General features: G+C 36.7%; 1 protein-coding gene across 1 annotated transcript in view; it reads left to right on the top strand.

Annotated features, from left to right (window-relative positions):
• The window catches only part of PYGB (glycogen phosphorylase B), a 70677-nt gene that overhangs the window by 9808 nt on the left and 43142 nt on the right, over positions 1–17727 (top strand). Inside the window, exons 2-3 of the mRNA XM_051975820.1 lie at positions 10346–10447; positions 15667–15745. Of these exons, the coding sequence (XP_051831780.1) occupies positions 10346–10447; positions 15667–15745 (181 nt within the window). The remainder of the gene's footprint in view (positions 1–10345; positions 10448–15666; positions 15746–17727) is intronic.

Below are 17727 nucleotides of genomic sequence, written 5' to 3'. Positions count from 1 at the left end.
CCAATATTTTGCCACCATAAAAAGAGCTGCTGTAAATATTTTTATACATGTAGGGTCTTCCCCCTTTGTTAAATGATCTTGGGAATACAGACCTAGGAGTGGCATTGTTGGGTCAGACGGTATGCACAGTTTGGTTGCCTTTTGGGAATAGTTCCAAATGACTTCTGAATGTTTGGATCAGTCCACAACTTCACCAACATTGCATTAGTGTCCAAACTTTCCCACATCCTCTGCAACTTGTCATTTTCCTTTTTTGTCATATTAGTCAATCTGATAGATGTGAGGTGGTACCCCGAGTTTTAATTTGCATTTCTCTAATCAAAAGTGATTAGACCATTTCTTTATATGCCTAATGATAGCTTTGATTTCTTAATCTACAAACTGTCTGTTCATATCTTTAACCATTTATCAATTGGGAAATGGTTTGTATTCTTAAAAATTTGAAACGGTTCTCTATATATTTGAGAAAATGAGCCTTTAGATGAATACAGAGAGGACTGGCGAGACTTACATGAACTGATGCTGAGTGAAATGAGCAGAACCAGGAGATCATTATATACCTCAACAACGATACTGGTTGAGGATGTATTCTGATGGAAGTGGATCTCTTTGATAAAGAGAGCCTTAATTGATCAAAGATGGACAGAAGCAGCTACACCCAGAGAAAGAACACTGGGAAATGAATATAAACTGCTTGCATTTTTGTTTTTCTTCCCGGGTTATTGATACCTTCTGAATTCAATTCTCCCTGTGCAACAAGAAAACTGTTCAGTTCTGCACACATATATTGTATCTAGGATATACTACAACCCATTCAACATGTATAGGACTGCTTGCCATCTGGGGCAAGGGGTGGAGGGAGGGAGGGGAAAAATCGGAACAGAAATGAATGCAAGGGATAATACTGTAAAAAATTACCCTGGCATGCGTTCTATCAATAAAAAGTTATTAAAAAAAATAAAATAAAATATTAAAAAAAAAAAAAGAAAATGAGCCTTTATCAGAGATGACCTTTCCTAGCTTTCTGCTTTTCTTCTAATCATGGTTACATTGGGTTTGTTTAAAAAAAAAAGCTTTATAATTTAATAATTCAAAATTATCTATTTTATATTTCATAATGCTCTCTATTTCTAGTCTGTTCATGAACCTGTAATCTGTTTAACTTCTTTAAAAATTAGATGTATAGCACTTGTTAATAAGTTTAGTATTGATATTACTTTAATATCTGTGGTACCTTTTAGTAAGATGTAGTTTCTTAGCTCTTTTAATTAGCTGTTTTTGCTTTTGCTTTATCTAGGGTCAGGATTGCTACCCCTGCTTTTTTTTTTTTTTAACTTCAGTATAAACATAATAGATTCTACTCTAACCCCTTACCTTTACATGTGTGTGTCTGCTTTAGGTGTGTTTCTTGTAAAGAATACATTGTAGGATTCTGGGTTTTGAACCATTTTGCTTTTTATTTCCATTTTATGGGAGAGTTCATCTCATTCATTAACAGTCCTGATTACTGTGTACTTCCCTCCATCCTATTTTTCTTCCTGTTGGTCCTTTCTCCTTTTACCCTTCTCCTCCTCACTAGTGTTTTGCTGGTGTGTTATTGCCTCCTTGAGCCAGTACCAATGAGAATAAAGTTCAACGATGCCCATTGCTCTCACCCTTCCAACTTTCCTTCCACTATACATTTTTTGAACCTCTTTATGTGAAAAAATTGATCACATTTTATCTCTTCCTTTTTCATCCAGGGTACTTCTTTCTTTTTCACTCCTTAATTAATCTTTTATGTCACTCACCTTATGCCCATACCCTCTCTATATATTCCTTCTAGCTATGTACTATTGGTGGTTTTAGAAATTTTAGAAATTATAAACATCATCTTCTTATATAGGGATGTAAACAGATTCCCTTATGTTTTCTTTATCTTATATATCTTTATATTTTTTATCATTTATATATTTTTATATCTTTTATATTTTATTTATCTTTTTTAGGTTTTCCTTCGGTCTTGGTATTAGATATCTTTTCTTTATGAAAGTTTAAAATCCTTCTATTTCATTGAATGACCATCTCTCTCCCCCCTCCCCTGAAGCATTATGCTTACTTCTGCTGGGAAGTGATTCTTGGTTTTAGTCCTTGCAATTTGCCTTCAAGAATGTCATGTCCATGACTTCTCCTTTAATGTTGCAGCTGCTAATTCTGTATAGTCCTGACTATAGCTCCCCCAAATTTGAAATGTTTCTTTCTGACCATATGCAGTATTTTTTCTTTGACCTGCTTTTTTTTAAATTATTAATTTCTTGAAATGTTATCTAGATCCTCCTTCTGATTGTGGCTTTCAGGTAGTCCAATGATTCTGACATGTTCTCTCCTGGATCTGTTTTTCAGATCAGTTGATTTTCTTCTATTTGGTTTTTGATTAATTCTTAATGGCTCATAGAGTCATTAACGTTCTCTGGCCCAATTTTAGCTTTTAAAGAGTTGTTTTTTCCTCAGTTAGCTTTTGTACTTTTCAATTTAGCCATTTGTACTTTTTAAGGAGTAGTTTTCTTCAGTGGGTTTTTGTGTCTCCCCATTTGGCCATTACTACTTTTTAAGCAGTTTTCTTTTTCCAAGCTGATGACTCTTTCATAAATCGCTTATGTTACTTATTTCTTTTCCCAATTTTCTCTTGTGTGTCTTAGCTGAAAAAATGAGCTCTTTTTGAGCTTTTCCATGTGTTTTTTTTCTAGCCTTGAAACCTTTTTTTCTTTTGTGTTTTGTCCATAGCTCTTTTTAACATTGTTGTCTTCTTCTGAATTTGTGTCTTAATTTTCCTTATCACCATGATAACTTTATATGGGCAAATTCTTTTTTTTTTTGGTTTGTTTTTGGTTTTTTTTTGCTCATTTTTTCCTTTTAAATTTGATCTGTGCTTCCAGGGTAGAAGAGGTACAGTCTCGGGCTTCTTGTGCCAAGGACAGGAGACCCTGGCTATTTATCTTAGCACTGCACCAAGCTGGACTTGAGGCCCACCGAGGACCCTGGTGTCTTGTGCTGCACTGAAGGCTGGTTGGGATGTGGCTCCTGTTACTAGAAGCCATAAGAGCCTGGCATCTTGCCAGTTGCTAACCCAGGGTCCTAGTACTAGTGTCTAGTGTATTCTGAGACTGGTGGGGGTTTCTGTGTTTTCCCTGGGCCTCAGTGACGCCTGTGGTTGTCTGGCTACTAACTGCCTTTTTTCTAGGTGCTGCACTGAAGCACAGTGGTGATTTGGAGCTGGAGTCCTTTGTGCCCCTGGCTAGCCTATGACATGTTGGGAGGGTCCCTGGTATTGACATTTGTTCCATTGTTGGGGCTCAGGAACTATTAGTTTGCCGAGATAGGGCTTGCTGATTGCTTTCATTTCCTGGACTGCATTCCCTTCTCCCTCGGTGAGACTGACCTTTCTTGCCAATCTTCTAAGCTTCTTGAGCTAAAGGATCTTTCACCTTAATTTTTTTTTTTTGAGAGACGAGAGATAACGACACAGAGACAGAGAGAGACAAAGACAGAAACAGACAGACAGAGACAGGGAGAAACAAAGAGGAGACAGAGACAGAGATGCAGTCTGTGGAAGAGGGAGTGGTGTAAGAAGACTGGAAAGGTTGAAAGGACCAAGTTACAGAGGTTTTTAAAAACAAAATTGAATTTTATATTTGATCCTAGGAACTCAGAAGCCATTGGAATTTACTGACTGAAGGGTGGGGAGTGACATGTTCAGACTTATGCTTTAGGAAGATTAATCTGACAGCTGAATGGCAGATTTACTGAAGTGGAGACAGACTTTGAGGCAGGGAGACCAAGCTATCACTCTGTTGGCATTAGTCCAGATGTGAGGTGATGAGAACCTGCCAATGGTGGCAGTATCAAAGGGGAGAACCAACATATATGAGAGATATTGCAGGCATAGAAATGACAAGGGAAACTTACTGTAAAGATAATGAGTCCAATTTTAGAGATGTTAAATTTAAAATGTCTCTGGTATATCTATTTCAAGAGACAATTGGTGATACGGGACTGAAGCCTGAGGGAGAGACTGAAGGGGTGTGTGTGTGTGTGTGTGTGTGTGTGTGTGTGTGTGTACATATTAGAATCATTTATATAGAGATCATACTTTAGCTATGGCAGCAGATGAAATCACAAAAAATAGGATTGGAGGCAAAGAAAAGATAGCTCAGCCCAGGATTTTGGGAAACATTTGCCTGTTAGAATGCGATAAGAATGATGAGTCAAGGGAAAAAAAGATACTATATTAATAAATATATAGAGCATTCCTCATATGTAAAAAGAAAAACAATTCATTACTTAGACAACCATGGCCTCTCTGGTATTAATCCATTCCTCTACGAGTACAGGTCAAAACTTTATCCTGTACCGATTTCTGTACCCGTACCTTTCCATGGATCCTCCATGGAAGATCCATCAAATATGATGGGTATTTTCCTCTAGTTCTTACAGTACTTCTTAGTGTAGCACTTTGCTTATCCAAATCAATTCATTCACTCATTTGCTCAGTTTCCTCAAGCTTTTAAGTGCCTGCTGTGTGTCAGACACTGTGCTGTGAACTGGGATTACAAAGAGTTTTTGTCCTCAACTTGCATCCATTCTTTCAAGGCAAACCTCATGTACTCAACTAGTGTCCTTCTGTTATCCCTCGCTCTTGTTACACAACTAGCTTACTGCCTTTTATGTGCAATTTCTTTCATGGAGGAATTAATCTATGTTACCATCAAAATGTAAATCATAGAAATAACATCAGAAAATAGGCCTGGGTCCTGGCTGTAACTGTAACTGGGACCTTAAATAAGCCATTTGTCTTGTCTTCTGTGCTCATTTGTAAAAGGAAGAGCTTGGACTCCAGATCTCTAAGCTTCAGTGTTTTGTATATCACTCAGTAAATATTTAAGTGCTTGCCTTAAGCACTGGGGATACAAAAAGAGGCAAAAGACAGCCACTAACAGTCATAGATCTCAAGAAATTTGCAATCTAATGAAAGAGACAACATGCAAACAAATATAAACAGAGCAGGAAATAGTTAACAGAGAAAAGGCCCTAAAATGAAGAGAAGTTTGGGAAAGACTTCTTGTCGGAAGGTAGGATTTTAGTTGAGTCTCAGAGGAATCCAAGGAGGTCCTTGTTGTCAAAGTGGAGGAGGAAGAACATTTCAGGTAGGGGGGAGAGCCAGCCAAAATGTCCCAAACCAAGAAATCATGTATCTTGTGTGTGGAATACCCAAGAGGATAGTATCATTTGTTTGAAGTAATACTGTTACTTTATATGTTAGGGAGGAAGTTGTGGGAAGACTGGAAAGAGAGGAAGGTACTAGTTTATGAAGACTTCGCTAATTAGAGCATTCTGTATTGAATCCTAGAGACCATCAGGAGCCACTAGAATTTGTTGAGTAAGAGAGTAATATGGTTGGACTTGCACTGTGGGAAAATCTCTTTGGTAACTAAATGGAGCCTGCATTCCAGTGAGAAAAGATTTGTGTCAGGCAAACCTACCAGCAGGCCATTGCAGCAGTCCAGGCACTAGGTGATTGCAGTCGGCACCAGGGTAGTGGCAAGTGCCAGAAGAAAGAAGGGAATGTGTCCAAAAGATGCTGCAAAGGTGAACTTGACAGGCCTTGGCAATATTTGGATAGGGGATGGGAGAGGGTGAGAGCTAGTAAAGAGTCCAGAATGAATCCTGGGTTATGAGCCTTAGGACCTGGGAGAATAGTGATGTTCTGTATCATAATAGAGCAGATAGGAGACAGTTTAAAAGGAAAAACAACAGTTCCTTTAACATATTTATTGGTTATCTATTTCAAGATCTTTGACAAGCATTTGGAGATTTGAGATTAGAGATCAGCACAGAAGTTGGAGCAGGATATGTATATCTAAGAATCATCTGCACAGAGATGGTAATTATATCCATGGGAGCTGATGAGATCATTTCATGAATTAATTTCTGCCAAAGTGCATTGATAATATGTCCCAGGCTTGCTTTATTTTAATTTGAAAATTGGTCTTTTGAAAGTTAGTAAAGAGCCTATCACAGCTGCACATAAAACTGTAGTTGCTTATCCAAAACAGCCCATTACAATATTGCTCTTGTGAAAAGGCCAAGGAGACAAGATGGAAAAGCATTCCATTAAAGGACATTTCCAGTTCAGTCCATTGAGTAGCTAAAAAAAGTTTGGCATGCTATTACAAGACAAGAGGCCGGTGTTCACCCCGGAGCTCTGTTTTACCTAACCTGAATGAGATCTAGAGCCACTCTGGAAATAAGCAGCAACCAGAATAGCAGACAGCACAAATAGGAGAGGACTTCTCTGGGCAGCCAGATCTTTTACATTTGTGACTGGTTGACTGTTCGGTAATACCTTGCTAAAGTATACTCTACTAATAATGCATCCTTATTTTATCTTAAGATTTTGAATGCCATGGATCATTAGAGAACTTCCTACTTCTTGCTCACACTCATTTTTTATGCAATTAAAACTTCATTAGAAGTTTATGCTTTCTTGGAAAACTTTCTTGGAAAGTTGCTTAGCTGAGTCTTTGCAGTTTCTTGGAAGTCCTTATACTCTATACTTTCATTTTCCATAGCTTTTCTTCTCATCTCAAACTTCTGATTCTTTCCTTTCCCTACCTTTCCTAGAAACTAGCTACTTCACTGAGGCAATATGGGGTATTAAACATAAACACACATGCTATATATATACATCCAAACACACATGTAATGTGAAACATGAATTTCATTATACTTCCTATATTCCTCAAAAACCCTATCACTCATTATTTTCTCTTTCTGAATTAGAAAGGGGAAAAAACCTCCTTAATTGTATTCTTCAGGATATTGCTCCAGCAAATACATATATACTATCATAAACAGACAGTTCTTACTTTACATAAATTTACATTATTCTCTCTCTATGGTCTTCCTCTATATCTCCCTCCTCTCCCCCCCCAAAAAAAAAAAGACAGAAGAATGGACATATGCAGATGGGGGAAGGTGATTGGCTTGAGACATCTGGTACAGAGAGAAGAAACTTTTTCCCTGTTGCATCCACCCACCTGCTTGTCCTGCCTTCTGCTGCTGTGTCCTTCTCTATCTGTGTCCATGTCTGGCCCTCGTGTATTTGTCCTTCCTCTTAGGTGTTCTTCCTCTTAGTTCTGGTGAGGCCTTGACATGGCTGGCTCCAAGCCCTGAATATGCTCTCTTCCTGCTACTCTGGTTTCTTTGTCCCTATGTCCTTGAACTGTGTGCTGTCCCAAACCTCATTGAATGGCCCTTTTCTTCCTCCTTTCTTTTCCTTCCCCACTGGCAGAATATCATTTTCTGCTGAACTGTCCTTCTGTAAAGTGAGAACTGTCATGTTCAGTCCTTCTTTATCTTTAGCCCCTATTTATTTGCTAATTTCCCTTGACGTCTTGCTATATATCTTTGTTTTGCATTTTCCCACCAAATTTATTGGGAAAAGTATTCTGTGCCTATTGCCTCTAATTGTTACCGACTATTTTCTTCAACCCCTTGAAATTTGGTTTCTCCCTTCACTGCTTTACAGAACTTTCTTTCTTAAAGGTCACTTGATGACCTTCTGAATGCTAAGTACAATGGTCATTTCTCAATTTTCCTCTTTCTTGACTTATCTGCTTGGAGAGGATAGCCTCTTTAATTTCAAGGGTATCACAAGATCATTGTGGGAACACAGTGGTCCTCCCAGTGAATTAAACTTTCCTTATTGACATTCCTGACTCCAATCTACCTTTCTAACCTTATCTCATACTGTTCTTTTTCATGTGCCCTGTAGATGAAAATAAAAATATTTGTAGTCAATTTTCCATAAAAGATTTTGGGAAAGAGGCTTTCATATCACTTCTAAAACATCTCTAATGCTGTGTTCTTTCTCCACTCCCATGGCTATCTTTCTATTCAGACCCTATCACCTCTCATTTGCCAAGCCTCAGCCTTAGCATTTACCACCTTCTTCGGGCAGTTTAGGGGGTCCACTACTAATTTATGTTGTACATCTTCAACTGGGACCTCACTGTTGCAAGGCAAGCTAGCTATCACTCCTTTATTAACTCAGTGTCCTCTCTATAACAGCTCTTCCAAACCTGTTCATCCTGCCTCCTCGAATGCTGTCCTTCCCCGCCTTCAGCTGACAACTGTACCTCAGATCTTTTTTCCCCTTTAACTTGTTATTAGTTTTTAAAAACTATTTGAAATTTTTTTGAGTTTTAAATTCTCTTCGTCCCTCCCACATTTCCCCCACCCACTGAGAAGGTGAGCAACATGTTATATGCATGAAGTCACCTTGCCTGATATCTTATTGAGTTACATTTGTTGTGAGCTCCCTCATCTTCCCTCTTCCTCATCCTCTCAATTAGGTGCTTTTGGCCCCCATCTCCTCCTTCATCCCAAATCATATGATGCAGTGGCCTTTCTCCTACTCACCCTTTGACCTGCTCAATCCATCACATTCCATCCCTTCTCCAACAGATTTCTTTCTGTTGTTCTTACTCTGATTTATCTTTAATCTCTCCCTTTTTATGATGCATTTTCTGCTGCTTACAAACATGCCCAAGTGTTCCTATCTGAAAAACCTTTGATCGGATAGGATGTGCTGGGTAGCACAGTAAAGTTCCAACCCTGGAGGCAGGAGGACCTGAGTTCAAATTCAGCCTCAAACACTTTAGTTGTGTGATCCTTGGGCATGTTGCATAAGCCCCTTGTGTCAGTTCCTCAACTGTAATATGAGCTGGAGAAGGAAATGGCAAAATGCTCCAATATCTCTGCCAAGAAAATCTCAAATGGGGTCATAGACACTACTGAACAAAAATTAAACCTTCCAACTATATCTCTTCTGCCCAACATAGTTAAAGTCCTTGAAAAGCTCATTTACATTAGTGCCTCCATTTTTTTCTCTTCTCACTCTCTTCTTAAGCTTTTGTCCTTAATCCTTTCCAGTCTTTATCTTCAGAGTTGCCATTGATTTTAGTTGTCAGATCCAGGGACCTTTTGTCAGTTCTTATTCTCCTGGATCTTTCTGCAACCTTTGACACTGTTAATCACCCTCTTCTGCTTGGTATTCTCTTCCGTCCCAGTTTTTGGGATACAACTCTTCTTGCTGACCCCCTACACATCTGACTAATACTTCTTAGTTTTCTTTGCTGGATTCTCATCCAGCTCATGTCCTCTAACTGAAAGTGTCCCTCAGTGTCCTGTCTCTTTTCCTTCCAAATTTGATTATGCTTTACCCTGTGACTTTAATTCCATTCTTCATGCTGGCAGTTCTTAAATCTGCATATCCTGCCCTACTCTGTCAGCTGCCTTCGAACTGCCTTTCAGACATCTCAACCTGGACATTCAACAGATCTCTTAAACATATTTGGAACCCAAACCTCTCCCCACCCCCACACACACCTACTCTATTACTGTTGCCAAGGGCAACATCTTGGAAACATCTCTCAGATATGTCTCCATTTCTCCTGTGATGTTGCTGTGCCTCCACTACCGGCCCTCACTGCCTCATCCCTATTGCAAATGCCCCAAATATGTGCTTGCCTCAGGTTTTTTCCTAAAGCAGTTTGAAAATGTCAGATCTTCCTTTACCTCCCTTCCTCCCAATCCCACCCCCCGGCCTACTCAAATTCCCTGTCAATCTTAGATTTGGCATTCAAAGTCCTTTATAACCCAGCCCTTCCCCCTCCCCCCACCTTACAGTGTGGATAGACACCCCTGACTCTCTGACCCATCATCTTCAGTCTAATGTCACCAGCTTCCTGGCCATCCTATGAACAGGACCCTTTATCTTGTGCCTAGAATCTTCTCCCTCCTTGGCTCTGCTAATGATTTCCCTGACTAAAATCCCATCTTTACAGAATTTTTCCAAATTCCTCTTAATTCTGGTGCTTTATTTCTCTTAATTATTTCCTACTTATCCTGTATATAGCTTGCTCCATGTGGATATATTTGTGTGTGTTTGGATCCCCCAAAAGACTTATCTTTTGCCTTTTTTTTTTGTATCCCCAGTGCTTAGTTCAATACCTGGTACATAGTAGTTTGCTTAATAAATATTAATTGATTAATTTGGATCACTGAAATAGTCTCCAGATTTAAACTCCTGGCTTCTATTCCATTTCCTTTCCAAACTGTTCTTCACACTTATCACAAGTACTATTTTTTCAGTGTAGTTTTCTCTTTTGGATCTTATTCCTTTTTTCCTCTTAAATCTTTCCCTTGCATTTTCACATGGAACTCATACTGTTGCTTTTAGTAATACTTATTGCTTTTAGGTATAAGAATTAAAATAAATACAACTTTCTTTTTGTTTCTCCAGCGCATTTATTATCTTTCCCTGGAATTCTACATGGGTCGGACTCTACAGAATACAATGGTGAATCTGGGTCTCCAGAATGCTTGTGATGAAGCTATTTATCAGGTATGTTATTTTTAGAGCACTCATCCTCACTAACATACATCTAGGTATTTCTAGAAATGTGAAAATACCTAAATCAAATATTGTTTGGATCATAAAAAAGAAGAAAAATGAGGCACAGATAATAGGATTGTTTTTCTTATGTATGGTAAAAGGGGGGATTTGGGTGGCCAAGATAATGAGTTGTATTGGCCTAGGAAAAAGACAGAGTTTTGAACTAAGAAAAGTTCCTGTCATCCTTCTCTTTCCAAAATATGTATATCTTACTACATATCTATTATAAATATTTGCTTTATTTTAGTACACATATTTCCTACTATATAATAAAGAATAAATAAATAAGAAAAAATATAAATAAGAAAAAATTTATCAGAAAAGTCTGGTGTTTAATATGCACTATTCCACACTCCATCCTCTATCAAAGAAGGGTATGAATACAGTGTCTCTTAAAACCACCTTGCCTTTTTTCTCCTGCTCCATACATCAAGGATGGCAGTGATGACAATATAAATTATCCTGACTTCTGACCATTCCTAGGTTCACACCCCACTCAGATTTTTGCTATATCTTCTAAATATTTTCTTCCTCTTACCAACCTATATGAAACCTTTTCTTGAAGGATTTAGAGGTGAGTTAGGAATTAGGAATAACTTTCTTAGGGGACATTTAAATTAAAAATCATATATTGTTAAGCCCCACTTGAGTTTTTTTTTTTTTAAGCTCTCAGTTGATTCCCATTTGGTAAAATCTCCAGAGGAGATAGAAAGAGACAGAGAAGAGTAAGAGACAGAGAAGAGGGAGAGGGAGTCTTCCTATTCTTTTTTATAATAATAAATTCAGTATCGTTCTTAATAAAGCTCTTTCTTCACTGCAATTCATTGAAATTGTTAGTATATCATCCCATTTAACAGATGAGAAAACCAAGAACAAGTGATTTTTCCATGATTATAAAACTTCAGGTTTTCTCTGACCTCAAGTCCTTTGCTTTACCTGCCATAATTCTTTCCAACTGTGAAAAGTCTTTAATTCCACCTCCCACTTCTGCCTAGCTGTGCCAAATCACCTTTCTTCATCTTCCCCTCCTCCTGGCTTAGCATTTATTAGAGTGTTAAAGACAACTCCCAGTCAGTGTCGGCAGACTACCTTAGGATATCTAGGGAAGGGGTTAGAAGCAAGAGATCAGTGCCTTAGGAGGATTTTTTCTGTTCTCCAATTTAGAACTGCAGGGAATGATTACCTTTTCTTGTGTTAGTAGAAGTCTTGAAGTCAGACTGTCTCAGATGGAGAGTAAGAAGGGGTAATCCCTGCCTCTGCCTTTATAGGGGGGGCTGAACAGTGGGAGCCAGAGAGTGAAGCTAGATTCTTTTACCCTCAGTTGGGAGTACTTAACACTGTATTGAGCTTGCCTTTTCCCCTAAACTCTTCTCCATCTTCCTCCCCCATTTCACCCCCATACAACTTTTCCTATTTCTATAGGGAACAGCATTCTCTAGTCCTTAAAGCTCAGAAACTAGGAAATATAATGCATTCTTTGATCTCTTTCCCCCTTTTCCCATATCCAAGGTGTTGTCAAGTCCTACTAATTTCGATTTTGCTATCTCTCAAATATGTTCTCTTCTCCCTTCTTGCACTCTTGCTTTCCTGGTGAAGGCCCTCATTCCTTCATTCCTGGACTATGGCCAAATAGCTTGCTGGTGAGACTGCCTGCCTGAAGGGTCTTCCTAGTGCACTCCATCCTCCAGCCACCAAACGGATTTTCCCAAAATGCACATCTGATTTATGTCAGTTTACTCATTAAATTCCAGGGGCTTCCTTTTTTCTAGGAATACGGAATGATCTATTGGTCATTCAGGGTGCTTCATAACCTAGTTTCCTCCCGCCTTTCAGGTCCTTACACTTTACACATCACTCTGACATTCCTCAACATAGTGACCCCAGCCTCCTGTCTCTTCCACAAACAAGACACTGCATCTCTTGTCTCTGCACATTTTCTCTGGTTGTCTTCCATGCCTGGAATGCTCTCCTTCTTTTACTGATCCCCCTGGCTTCCTTTAAGTCCCAACTAAAATCTCACCTTCTGTGAGAAGCCTTCCCAGTATCTCTTGTTCCAGCGCCTTCCCTCTATTAAGTATTTCCTATTTATCCTATATATAGTTTACTTTGTGTATATTTGTTTGCATGTTATCTCTTACTTGAGAGCAGCACACTTTTTGTGTTCCCAGCACTGAAGCATCTTATCTAACACATAGTAGATATGTTGATAAATTTTTATTGATAATTTGATAAATTTTTGATAAATGTTTATTGAATTAAATTGAATTGATGTAGAAAGAGTACTATGGCCCAGTTTAACAAGGTTAGCAATCTTCAGCATGTTGCTTCACTTCTCTATATTTTGTTCCTTTATTTGTAAAAATGTGTGTAATCATCCTTGCGTTGCCTACTTTACCATGTTGTAAGGATCAAATGAGATAATGCTTGTAATAGTGTGTTTTATAAGAAACCATAAGGCCATATATAAATTTTTTTATTGTCAGTGAACAATAACAGAACAGAATTGTGTTCTACAATTCAATCTTGCTTTAATTCTTTAATTCTTGCTTACACTCTTTTTTTGTTGTTCTGTTTTTAAAATTTAACTCCGATTCTTTCATATTTTAGGCTAATATTAATTGACTGTATCCAGACAATTTATATGAAAAATGTCAAGCCAGATAAATCTTACCTTTATTTTCATTTCTGAAAATACTACAAGTTAATCACAAATGTGTTTTTCTGTTTAAAATCTCATTAACCTCCTGAATAATACTAGATTTTTAACCATATCTTGCCTTAAAACATTGTCATTGTTTCCCATAACATAGCAGCCTCTAAGCAGAAAAAAATTTTTTTTAAATTTACAATGTTCTAATTTTCTTATCTCTCAAAAAATTATCATCTTCCAGATCATGATGATCTGTAATTTCAGGTCCCCCCCTTTTTTGTTTTTTTTAACTTTTTTTAAAATAAATTTTTTGTCTGACTTGTTTTATGACAATCATCTCCAAATATATTCTCCCTCTTCCCTCACCAATTGAACTCTTCCTTGTTAGAAAGATAAACAGGTAGTTAGGGAATTGATAACATATTTAACTTTTTTTTCTCAATCTGCCTTTCTTGTTATCGGTACTCTTTAAAAAAAAGTTTTTCCCCTCATCAGAATTCTTTTTTTTTTTTTTTTAATTTAAGTGATCTTTTCCCAACTTTACAAACATATAAATGTATTCAACCCCTCATGAAGTGTTTGGGGCCAGTTAGGGAGAATATTATTCTCTTCCTGAGCCACTTAACTAATTTTTGCTTCCTTTTTCTTAGTCTGACTTTGGTAGAAGCCCTGATAACTTAACTTGATCACAGAAGGAGATGATATGAAGCATTTCAAGAAATTAAAGTTACTTAAAGTTATATTCAATTTAACAGCATTTACAAAGAGTACTTTATTGCCAGTAACTATGCTTGGGACTGGAAGTACAAGAAAAACTGCCCCTGCCCCTTGAGGAATTTTTGTTGAATTGAGGGATTTAAAAAAAAATGCATATGGATAATTGAGGAGAAAGAGAATATTAAAAGCCAGAATTATCATGGAACGTTTTTAGTTGATATCTGGGCTGAGTTTCTAAGGATTCTAAAAAGTAGAGTGAGGAAGAAATTATTCCAACCATAGCTTGTCCAAATGCCTGAGATGGAATGCCAAATTTGGGGAGCAGTTTGGCAAGAATGGAAAATTTGAGAATAATAATTCTGGAAAGATATCTTGGTTTCTGGAGAGATTGCAGAATAGAGGGACTGGAACTGTGAATACCAATTAGACGATTATAGAAAGAACAGAAGCATTAATACCAAACTGAGGGCTATCACTATAGCCTTATTTAGTAAAAGATGATGAGGGCCTGAACTAGAGTAAGGTTCTGTGAACAAATGCTAGTGATATGCTGACTTTGAGACTTAACAGTTGATTGATTATAAAAGCCTTGTAAAAGGAGAAAATGGCTCATCATAAAGTTTTGTAGATTTAATAGTAATTTACATTTACAAAGTATTTAAACATGTTAAATGCTTTACTTGCACTATCATCCTTCTAATAATTCTTTAAGGCAGGTACTATTATTCTCATAGATGAGAAAACAAGACTCTTGGAGATTATATCTTGTCCTTGGTTACAAAACTACTAAATCTCTAAAGGTAGGATTTGAATCAGGCCTTTCTCTCTGCCTTTTTGTGTTCTACCCATCATGCTGTTCTGCATTTATTGAGAATAGGATTGAGAGGGAGGTCCTGGGAAACTTTGAAGGCAACTTTTGTTTTTGAGGTTTATTGTTAGCATTTTGTGGATTTTAAGAATTAGGATGTACATTCATTTGTTACTTTTGCTTTTGCAAGATAATTTTTATTAGCAGTTTTCATTAGCTTGATTATCTTTTCCCTTCTTCCCCTCTCCAGGATGTTTTGTTTTTTTTAAAAAAATAAGTTGTTACTGCCTTTTGTTTTTTACAAAACTGACCTACTTTTTATTCTTCATACAAAACAGTCCATCTCCTGTCTTTTCAGTCCCCTTGCCTGGAATGTGGGAAGCTGAACTTGAATAATTGTAATAATCAATCTTAGTCCCAGAGAATAGACAGCATGAAAACAAAAGACTTGTTGGACTGAAAAAAGAAATGCTAAGTCTCTAAATCATGACCAATCATAACCTCGAGCAAATGGTAACTTTGTATTTTGGAACTTTGGTGCTTTATCTTTGGTATGGGCAAGATGTAATTAATACCTGCATCTATGTGAGATCATCTGAAATAGTAAAGATAAAAGTGGTTGGAGCTTACTGATTTTTTTTTATAAACAAAAGTATCATATCAATGCAATATGGATTGGCAGTCTGCATTTGAATACAAGAAACTAAAGAATCTGATCAGCTTCATTTTAAAATGTTTTGTTGTATTATAAATGGCTTAACCTGCCAATGATTTTCTTTATTAATGCATATCTGATTTCAATTCTCATGGTATTTGGAAATGTCTGTGGAAATGCTACAATGTTTTTTAAAATTAAGATGGAGTATTTACAACAAAAAGTCAAAATCAAAGAATAGGATATGTTGGCTTTTCCAGTCCAAATTAATTGGGATTAATTATTTTCTTTTCCTTTTTTTGGTTATATATTACATTTAACTTTATCTTTATTTTTAGTTGGGATTAGACTTGGAAGAACTTGAGGAAATAGAAGAAGACGCAGGTCTTGGTAATGGAGGATTGGGGAGACTGGCAGGTAATTACAAGTTTTTATGATTCATCTCATTTTATAACCATTCACATGTTGTTGTTTTTTTATTACAAATATTCTGCATTGAGCATTTTATTTGACATTTTTTTTAAATTTTGGCATATTTTTGACACAATATATACGTATACTAATGAAAAATTTACCAAAATGATTCAAAGATAACCACTTATATGTACAGGAAAAAAATTAACCATTCACATGTTAACTTGGCCTGGAAATCACAGAGGCTTGGGGAGAAGAGTTGGTCAGGGTTTTCTGATTTTATCACTTACACAGAAATGCTTTCTAAAAAACATGATATGTAGCAAATTGGTAGCCATGCCAATGAAATGAAAAATAGCTCACACTTAAATTTTAGAAGCCAAGTTTATGGAAGGATATTTGGAAACACAAATAGAATATAAATGGTAAGTTGAAGCACACTGTAGCTTGTTTTCTCCTCATTTCCATATTTGAGCAGTGTTTTCTGCCTGTGAGTGTATAAAGTGGTTAAGCACAATGTTTGGATCCAATTCCAAGGATGACAATAACTTCCTACCTTTCATTTTACATAGAGAAAAAGTCCTGTTTCTGACAGGCAGATGCTGCTGCATTAACTTCTTTGCTTCTCAAGTATTCTTGGAGAGCAATTTGTGAAGAGACAAGATTTTTATGTTTGGATCTTTCACAATTACAGTTGTGAAAAAAAGGAAGTAGTATCTAAGGTCTTCACTGACTAATCATGCCAATTTATTATTTGCTGTATAAAGGTGAGGGCCTGTTTTTATGGCCCTAGGCTGTTGTCTGAAAGACTTATTTTTATCTATACATTTACAGTCAGGAGTAGGGCAAGAAAAACAGTAAGAAACAAAGATTCCAGGGGCAGCAGATAGTACAGTGGTTAGAGTACCATCCCTGAAGTCAGGAGGACCTGAGTTCAAAACTGACCTCAGACACTTAATACTTCCTGGCTCCGTGGCCCTGGGCAAGTCACTTAACCCCAATTGCCTCAGGGAAAAAAAAATCATTAAATTGATTCATGGCTTAAATTCCTTAATATAACTTTTATCTTAAACTACTGTTCAGATGTTAAAGTATATATGTGGTATAAACAGATTCACTTTTACTTTTATTCAGTGACTTTGTCAGTATTTTACATATAAATTTTCTTATATCTGTGAAATAAATCAGCAAGCAAAAGTTAGTTCTATACAGATATTGTTTATCCATGGGTTCACTTCTAGAACCTGTTACCTTTATCTCTCAGTAATAGTTATAATATTTTTTCCTTTTTTCTGGTCTGACCTATTTCTGAGCTAAAAAGTCATTAATTCTTTTTTTTTTGTTTATTTGTTTTTTAGTTCCTTTTGTATTTGGCCAATTTTTAAATGAGTTGTTTTGTTCAGGGGATTTTTTTTTCCCATTTCACAAATTCTCTGTTTTTCAAGGAGTTTTCATTTCCATTTTGTCAAATCTGTTTTGTAAGGAGGTATGTGCTTTTTCCATTTCACTAAATCTATTTTGTAAGGAATTTTCTTCAGATAATTTCTGTGTTTCAAAAGTCAGTAATCCTTAGAATGTTGCTACATCTCCCTACCACGAAGAAATTGGGAAGAAAATGAAGTAACAGCTTTCACAGTTCCATTTAGCCACTTGGTTCATTATCATCAGATTTTAGTGTCCTTGGCTTCCATGCCATTTGGTTCTTTTCATACCAGTTTTTATCTCGTTTAACTATTGTCATAGGATGAAATAGTAACTTGTACCAGTTCTATATGTTGGGCCAATACTTCTGGGTTCAGATACTAAAAAGCATTTATTGGCACAATAAATTGGCAGAGTTAGGCAATGTATATTGAATGAAAAAATTGAGTAAATTGTCATGGGATACCATGGCTTTCCTTTTGAAGATGCTATTTTCTTTCAATTTGTTATCTTTCAATCAAACTGTTGAGATGAAATGCTTATAAGTTTTTCTCATTTTTTAA

The sequence above is a fragment of the Antechinus flavipes genome, chromosome 2 (genome assembly GCF_016432865.1).
Source record: "Antechinus flavipes isolate AdamAnt ecotype Samford, QLD, Australia chromosome 2, AdamAnt_v2, whole genome shotgun sequence".
NCBI lineage: Eukaryota > Metazoa > Chordata > Mammalia > Dasyuromorphia > Dasyuridae > Antechinus > Antechinus flavipes.
The sequence above is the reverse complement of the archived record's forward strand: the minus strand, read 5'-3'. Positions and strand labels throughout refer to the sequence as shown.